The sequence below is a fragment of the Poecilia formosa genome, unplaced genomic scaffold, assembly GCF_000485575.1.
Source record: "Poecilia formosa unplaced genomic scaffold, Poecilia_formosa-5.1.2 Scaffold104, whole genome shotgun sequence".
NCBI lineage: Eukaryota > Metazoa > Chordata > Actinopteri > Cyprinodontiformes > Poeciliidae > Poecilia > Poecilia formosa.
Window position 1 is genome coordinate 115,996 of NW_006800043.1, and position 8,660 is coordinate 124,655.

An 8,660-nucleotide genomic window follows, 5' to 3' on the forward strand; every position below is an offset into this window, starting at 1 on the left:
ACTTTTTTTGTAAAACAAAAAAAAAGAAATATAAAAAGTTAATTATCTAATTGACACTGTATATACCTTAAAAGGCTTTCACACTAAATATTCAAGAAATCTCTGTAAGTATATGCAATGCTTATTCCCTGTGTCAATCCAATATTTTTTTTTTTACCCATAATTCCTATAAAACCTTTCTCGTGTGGATTATTATTTTTTTTCTTTAATTCCTTTATATGTGTGGATTACTTGGGCTGCTGCTGACATCTGGTTAGTGTTACAAAGAAAGATTTTAACTGTAGATATTTCTCCAAGCTTTGTTTTCTGCCAGAATCAGAACGGAAACTTAACGCATTTTGTGATTCTCACAGGAAATAGTTGGATACTAGTCGAGATTTAAAGAAAAACAGTGACAATTTGCCAGTCATTATTTTATTACTAGTTAAAATAAGATTAGGGGATTCATCTCGGTGGATGCATTTTTTTGTTCAACTAAATTGTGTTCGATTGCTTTACTTTATTTGGATAGCCACCATAATGTTGCACAAAGAAGCCTATCAACATGTTTCATCGTATGCTGCTTCAGGGGTAATAAACTTATTGATCTGTTGTGACTACCAACATGTTCTGCAGAGGAGACAAATGCCTTGATGTGCTGAATATTGTTCCATACTTTCACAACCAAGTCAAGTTTTGATTTGGTAATTATGAGTGGATTTCGTCTTCGACAGACTTCTGCTCAAGGCCAATTGTTGGGTCATTACTTTCAGATTTCAGTGAAAACTACTCAGACTGTTCATTTTCGTTGTAGTTCCTACATAAATAATAAAAGAGAAATTGATTTACCATTAGGGCACAATGCAAATGTATAAAAACATACATGCACATGCTATGTTGGCATTTCTTCGTCGCTGCTATTTCTCTGCAGTCAACACGCTGAAGTGACACCGAGGGGAAAACAAACTTTACTTCATTTTGGCTTAGCACATTGTAATTATAGCTGACATTAGCTAATTTACAGCTTGTGTTGCTAGTCCCTCCTGGGTATGTCTTGGCTGTTTCATTTGCCGCTGTTGAGCCAGCAGATGAAACAGCCAGTGTGCAGATGTCCTGTGTCTGTGCACTGCTGGGGATTGCTGGTTTCCCAGCTATCATTACAAACAATCTTCTGATGACAGTAAGTGTAAACCACTTGTTTAGATGGGGGGTAACACGTCTAAATATTCTCATTGATATGTACTCCACATTTTTCTTTTTGTCCTTTTTTTTTTTGTCCCTCTGGAGAAGTAATTTATGTGTGAACTGTTTCCAGATGCTGAAAATCCCTGTTTCCATGATAATAGAAACTTATATTCACAGGGTAATTTGTGGCGTGTCTTTCTACTGTTACTATAGAAGGCAAACCCTATTTAGATTGAAAATGCATTTGGTTCTTAACATATTTATCAACAACAGTCAAAAATGATTTTGACCCCTTAGATAAAAAGTGGAAGAAAAAGGATGCATAATTTTTAAAACGTTATTTTTTATTTTTATTTTTTTTACAAACAATCAAAGGTTTTTCTTGCATTTGTATTCACTGCCCCAGAGCCAACACTTTGTAGAAGAACTTTCTCACTGTAAGTCTTTTGTGGCATGTCTCTACTGGCTTCATTCAAGTCTTCTGCATCTTCATTTTGCATAGTTTTTTTTTGTAGCTCTAGTTTCCTTTATTTGACTTTCAAATTGGAAGAGAAAGAAGCATATAAGCCATAAGATTAAATTCTGACCTCAAATGAGTGGAGTATATTTGCTGTGGCCTGTACATGGTTTGTGAAAAACTTTTACTATATTTCTTATAACCTGTAAACTTTTAAGTTAAAACATTCCTGTTTTAACTTGTAAAAAAAAACATATTGAAAACCATTTATCCTTCTGTTTTCATCGTAACATTTTATATTTAAATATCACATAAACTCCCATTAAAATCACAATATCTTTTTGTGGTTGCAACATGATACGTTAGGGTACAAACAGCTTTGTAAGGCACTGTAGATGAGCTCCATAAAAATATACATCTCATGTCAAAGAAAAGGAAGATTTCAAGAGCTGAGGCTAATATTTAGACATATTGTGATGGAAAAAGCTGTGAGACACATGCTTATATTTCCACTTCATGTTAGATGTGTAGATAGTTTCTACCCTTTGCTTTTGTTTCATAACTTTTTTTGTATTGAAAAAGTCAAAGAAACGATTAGAATTGAAGGGGGAAAAAAGAGAACAATGCTTTCGAAGCAAAGCATGCAGCAGGAAGCTGACTTCCTCTCTGTCCCTTTTGTCTGTTGCCCTTGGAGGGCAGCTTTGTGCTGTGAACTCCCATAAGACCTCTCTTTGTTCTCAGAAGATGAGGCCTGACAGAGTGTGACCGTCCACTTACACCTGAAGTCACCAAAAGCTCAAAGAATAACTGGTACACACCGAACGATGCTCTCTTCCTGCTTAGCCAAAATCAGACCAAGAGGCTCCCCAGCAGCGCGGCACTCAAACAACAAAATAAGCGCAAAAATAGTGACATAAAAATTGTTTCTTCCAGAACATTGGCTGCAATGTTATTGAAGGTGATATAAAAGAGAATTAACATATACTGTAGCAGCTTTGTCATTGGGATTCATTTTGGAGATGCAAGTCTCAAAATGTTGAATTATGGGTATAGGCAGTGACGGAAAATCAGTAGCAGATTAATTACAGCCTGGTTGACAGACTACAAATTGTAAGAGTGTGTTATTTCATTTGCATATCACCTTGGTGAGAAGCCCCTGCTGACAGGTGACATACAATAGCATGATTGTCATGTTTATGTGTCGGCTTATTAAGTCCAGTGGAGGGGACATCTTTGTAGATAAGACAGAATATCAGTGTGAAGGCAAGGTGTCCTACATCCTGTGTCCCACATCTCAGTGTCTCTCACTCTCGGAGGAGGAAATGCTGAGAAGACAGACAGGGGAGGCAGACAGGAGAAAAGGTTGCAACAGAAGATTTAAATCTAACTTGTTTGATGTGACAGAAAGCAAACTGACGGTCTGTTTGTTCTCATGATTACTGCTCTTTGATGAAATATTGCATTTTCCTGTTTTGCCTATTTGAACCAGCCTATGTTGTTGTTTATCTTTATACTATTACACTTTTAATGTGCATAATGTTCAAACTTTGCAACTGATAGAAATAATTCATGTTGTCTGTCTGAACAAATAATTTTATGTTTATTAGGAAACTTTGACTTATGAATGTGAATAAATGAGGTAAAAAACACTAAACTTGATTAAAAAAATCACCATACCTAAAAATGTCTTTCTCTCTCTCTCTCTCTCTCTCTCTCTCTTTCTTTCTCTCTCTTTCTTTCTCTCTCTCTGTCGCAAAAGAATCATGCAAGAATGAAACACGACAAAGCATAAATTCCCCAAGCCTAACAACCTCACAACAACATAACAAAAACAATAATAATAATGATTCAATCTGACAAGACAATAAATTACACTAAATATAGTCGCAAAAATGTCACCAACTCCTTGCTTTGATTTCTCTGTGTACCACTTTTTTTCTTTTTTTCTTTTTTCTTTTTACAAAACAGCTTCCTTTTTTTTTGTTTCTCAATTTGGCACGCAGCCCTAAACTAAACCTTCTTGTTTCTATTTTTCATCCCGTCCATTCCCCCCCCCGCTCTCTTTGTTTATCTGCCACACTCTATAAAACTCACTCCATTTCTGTGCTGGATCAGTGAAAGCTGGGACACAAACAGCTGAGCCAAAGAGACACACAGACCGGGAGAGCTGTCGGGTGGAGGGCGGGGAGAGGGACAGAAGGCGTGCGGGAGTCGCGGTAGCATGGTCGAGTGCTGGACTTTGGCACTGGCCGTCCATCTGTCACTTTCTTCCACCCTCTCTGTGGCACTGACGGGTCGTGGCGATGGCAGCCAGTGACGGATGACTAATCTTCTGCTGGTAATGAATGAGACACCTCCCTCGGAATGCCAAAAGCGTTGCATGTGTGGAGGGTCCTGCTGTGAATGGGATGCAATTTCTTATGTAATGCCAGTACCAAGCAAATACATTGAGCACTTTCTTGTATGCTGATAACACAAGGTAGGACGAGCACTCAGAGATTTAGCAAAGATTAGATTGTCAGGGTTTGTTTTGGTGGAAACACGTGATGGGCAGGTGGAATGGAGAAAAAAAAAAGGACACTTTCGTTATGAAAGACGACGGTGATGATGCGCTGCTCATTTTGTTTTACTGTCTGCCTTCCAGTCAATCCGTCTTGACTGTGCGCTGAGTAGCTCAGACGTGTCTTGTATTCAGCTCATAATGCGCAGGCGTGATCCTATCAGAGCCCCGCAAAAAAAAGAAAAAGAAAAAAAAAAAAAAAAGCTGTAACCATCCAGAACTAGACGTCGTGTGCGTTGTTCCTCATGTGGCGCTCAAACGAAAGCTGAAACATCCATTTTGCAGGTCGACTTAAGAGACTGTATAAGGGGAATGAGATTTCCTTTCTCGGTAAACCTTTTGGGCAACACAGTCCAACCTGTGGATAGTACACAGAGCGCGTCTGTCCAGTCCCCGCGATCTGGGACGCTCTGCTTTCCCTAAAGCTTGCTAAGCGCGTCTTCTTCTTCTTCTTTTTTTTTTCCCTTTTTTTTCCACCTTTGGCGGCTCGGCGTGGGATCTGCGCTTCGATCTGAGCCTTGTGCAGGTATTGAGTTTATGAATGGCACTAACATGGAGGAAATACCGTTTCAGAAAGTCAAAACCAGGCGGAAGAGAAGTCACTGTCCACCGGGTGTCCCCCTGACCACCATCGCCTGCGAGGATGAGTTCGACTGCAAGGAGCTGGAGTCTCTCTTCCAAAATTACAACCTGAAACTGGAGCAGACATCCACGCTCAAAGCACTGGCTGTCCTCATCTTCACGTCCGCGACGCTGGCTTTGGTGGAGCTGCTGTCCGGTCCGAGCCTCACCATCTCCAAGGGGTCCCATCCGGTCCACTGTGTCATCTTCCTCTCCCTCTTCATCGTGACTAACGTCAAGTACCTGCAAGTGACTCAGCTCCAGCAGATCGTTAACCTGACACTTCTCTTCAGCTTCACGTTTTCCTTCCTCTGCTGCCCCTTCTCCCTGGGCGCCATGGGACTGGAGCCCCCGACGTCCCCGGAGCAGGGCGTGTGGCAGCTCATCCTGGTCACCTTCGTCGCCTACGCGCTCCTGCCCGTGCGGACGCTCCTGGCTGTTGTGTTTGGAGTAATGGTCTCCATCTCCCATCTGATTGTGACCGCCACTTCTGTCACGGTGAAAACTCAAAAACTGTGGAGAACGGTGAGTATACGTTCACTCATTTATTAAAATTTTATTTTATGTGTGTGTACTTATTTTTACTGTTATGATTGTATGAAGCATGCTGTTAGTATACTTCATACCAACAGCAATATCCACAGTAGTAGTTTGTAGTTAGTTATACCCAATCCCGTGCGCAGGCACAGTTTGGATGTCAGTTCAGCACCGAGGACAGCTCCCCGTCGGGAGGCCCGATAGGCTTTGTTTTAAGTCTGACCAAAACAGGCCACAAATAAAACATTACCCGTAATCAGTTAAACTCAACACACAACTTATTGTCAGAACAACTGACAATAAGTTGTCATAGGCAACTTATGACAATAAGTTGTGATAGGTTGAAATAAGAAGTGGCATTTTGTGAGTCTATACCTTCTATTTCATTTAAAATTTTAATATTTTCTAATATAACATTTGAAAAAGCTTTGAGATTGTCAAACACTTTTCCAAGTTTTAAATCCAGGCTAGACATACACATTGTGATAAAAAACCCCACAATTGACTAAGAAATAATATGCATACATCATAATACCATGTATTCCTGCAAAACATGAATACTAGTCTATACTAAATAAAATGTACATAAATAGATATTGGTTAATCAATAATATTTTTTTTTTCCTTTAAAGTACATGGTTGCCCATGGAGTTGGAATACTATTCCTCCCAGGCTTATATTCCTGGTTTTATCTTAGTTTAACTTGTCACAGTGACATGGTTTAGATATCTTACAGTATATGCATGAAGTTTGGAGAAGTTATACACCTTATCTTGCAGAATAAATCACTGCCATAGTCCTTTCATGTCAAGAGATGAAAAATATTTTATCTGCATCAGCGTATGTCGAAAGTGCTTCAAAGGCATTCCCCAAAGTAAACAACAAGGGCAACCCATTAACTTCCTGTTGAAGAAGTTGAAGTAGTTGTTCTTGTTCTTACATTGTTCTTGACACTTCAACATGTCCTGTCATAAATGAAAGTAATGCTGTAGTCCCTGACCCATGTTATACCTTCACGGTATAAACTCATCCCATATCTGAGTTCAGCAGACTTGGACCAAATAAACGTCTGAATCAATTATGTTTCGTCAAAGGGAATAAGTACTGTGAACCTGAAGGAAATAACTTGAACTCAGAATAAAGAGGATGAACTCTGATGGAGTAGATTTAGCTTAAAAAAAAAACACAAATGAATTTTACCAGCCTATAAGAGACTTCTTTGATAAGAACATTTTTCATTTTGTCACAAAAACAAAACACACGCTTTTGTTTTTGGAGTCAAAAAAATAAAATAAAATAAAATAAAATAAATAAATAAATAAATAAATAAATAAATACATAAATAAATAAATAAATAAATAAAATAAATAAATAAACAAACCCAAACACTTGACCAAAAACACTCTAATATCAATAAATAAATGTGATAGGTTGAAATAAGAAGTGGCATTTTGTGAGTCTATACCTTCAATTTCATTAAACATTTTAATATTTTCTAATATAACATTTGAAAAAGCTTTGCGATTGTCAAACACTTTTCCAAGTTTTAAGTTCAGGCTAGAAAACAGAGGAGACTAGGGCTTGGTGGTTGCAGTCGAATCTGCCCATGAATAAAATAATTTCTTGTCAGGAATATGAGGAATTAAAAAGATCTTGGAGCTCATATGTATGGGTTCTTGCGCTGGTTAAGTATGATACATTGGCTTTTATTGATTTTTTGCTTTATCCATTGATGGACTTTTCAAACTTTTCCCCCCCAATTTACCCAAATGAATAAGTGAAAGGAAACAAAAGCCGACAGGTGTGCTTTATGTCACAACTAAACCAGCATGTAAACCACTGACAGTTTCCCTCGGTGTAGGTTTCTGTTCCAAAGAGACTTGGATTTTAATTTAGAACCAAGTGACACCCTTCCAAAACCAGAAGTAGGCCAACTTAGAGAGCCACAGACACGAACCACTTGGACCACATGTATTAGTTGTAGAAAATAGGACAAAGTCATCTCAGTCTGTGCATCTTGGTATTTCTGTTTACGTTCACATGTCTGACTGTCATTTAGTGCCTTGGAGGAAAATCCATCACACCAGTTACAACCTTTCAGGCATATTGGAACATTTAAGCCTTCATGTCACTTATGATATAAGTATTGGACTGTTCTTGCAGCTGCTAAGAACTGAGATTCAATCAGCTCTTCACATCATCTGCCATGAGGGCATACTTGAAGAGGAAATTGTTTTTTTTTTCTGTACGGTACCTAAGAGATACCTGTGTAGCACAGTGAAGGACAGTGAAAGCAAAGCAACCACAGATAGCTAATCCATTAAGCTCAGAGATGAGCTGTGTAGCATGACCCTGCACGTCCCAGGTTTGGACCAACCACCCTCTATATGTCTCAGTTATTCAGCCTATGCTTCTTTTCATCAGCAGAGCTCAGTTTGTGTCTCAGTTTGTGTCTTATTACTGACATTTGTATGGAATTGAACAAGTTTCCTTTCGTTCAACTTTAGGTCTTGATGTCATACTTTGATCAACGTAAACACATATGCCTACTAACATGTTGTTTTATATTTTAAACAGGAACACAGTTTCTGTCCTTGATTTTATTACAATTAGAAAATGCAACACTTTTCATAACCTTGATATCAAGCAGCTTGTTAAAAACAAAAAAATATTAATTTTATACAAAATATTCTTAGATTTTTCTAACTTTTGCTAATTGAGATTTGTTAATGTTTTTTTTATGTTGTCAATGATCACTATATTGTTGCTGACATGTTCTACCTCTGCAAAACACAACAAATGACACAATTCAGATTAAGTCAACGTGGTATATCGCAGTCTATTGCGTTTTCATTTATTAAGCTGAAAGGAGAAGTCAGTAGCTAACTGCTGCAAGAATGTCACTTGTAGCCAAATTAACACAACAAATAGGAAGAACACAACAGGGAAGAAAAAAATAATACATGCATAAATTATTTTTATTTATTTCCCTGGGCACTTAATTACTGTCAACAGTGAAAGTGTGCTGTGCACACTTTGGAGGTGTGTACTTTGTTCATAAAGTCAGCATCAGCTAGCCCTTATCCGGGTAAAAAGAAGCTGTGTCCTGTACAAGGTTAAAAGGAGTCACACAGCTGCAGCCTCTGTGGTGATGGATGACCAGAGCATGGGGTCACCAGTGATTAAATTCCACAAATACATAAAATAAAGAAATAGGCAACATCTATTTTTGACCTTTTGGTAGCATGGGGTCTTCTTCTGTGTTATTTAAATTTGAAAATAAAAAGCGGTGTTACTTGTTTCAAAAGAAGAAATAATCAG

General features: G+C 38.2%; 1 protein-coding gene and 2 long non-coding RNA genes across 4 annotated transcripts in view; 2 read left to right on the plus strand and 1 right to left on the minus strand.

Moving 5' to 3' along the window:
* Nucleotides 1-2,239: 2,239 nt before the first annotated feature.
* LOC107837005 (uncharacterized) lies at nucleotides 2,240-3,805 on the minus strand. The gene is made up of 2 exons (XR_001662982.1): nucleotides 3,716-3,805; nucleotides 2,240-2,946 (listed from the first exon to the last, which is right to left on the minus strand). It is a non-coding gene; the product is annotated as an uncharacterized LOC107837005 (long non-coding RNA).
* The window catches only part of LOC103142996 (adenylate cyclase type 1-like), a 39,555-nt gene continuing 34,637 nt past the window's right edge, over nucleotides 3,743-8,660 (plus strand). For both annotated transcript variants that reach the window (XM_007559346.2, XM_007559348.2), the window contains exon 1: nucleotides 3,743-5,327. In XM_007559346.2, coding sequence (XP_007559408.1) covers nucleotides 4,719-5,327 — 609 coding nt within the window. In that variant the 5' untranslated portion in view covers nucleotides 3,743-4,718. The remainder of the gene's footprint in view (nucleotides 5,328-8,660) is intronic.
* On the plus strand, nucleotides 5,334-5,885 carry LOC107837006 (uncharacterized). The gene is made up of 2 exons (XR_001662983.1): nucleotides 5,334-5,642; nucleotides 5,806-5,885. It is a non-coding gene; the product is annotated as an uncharacterized LOC107837006 (long non-coding RNA).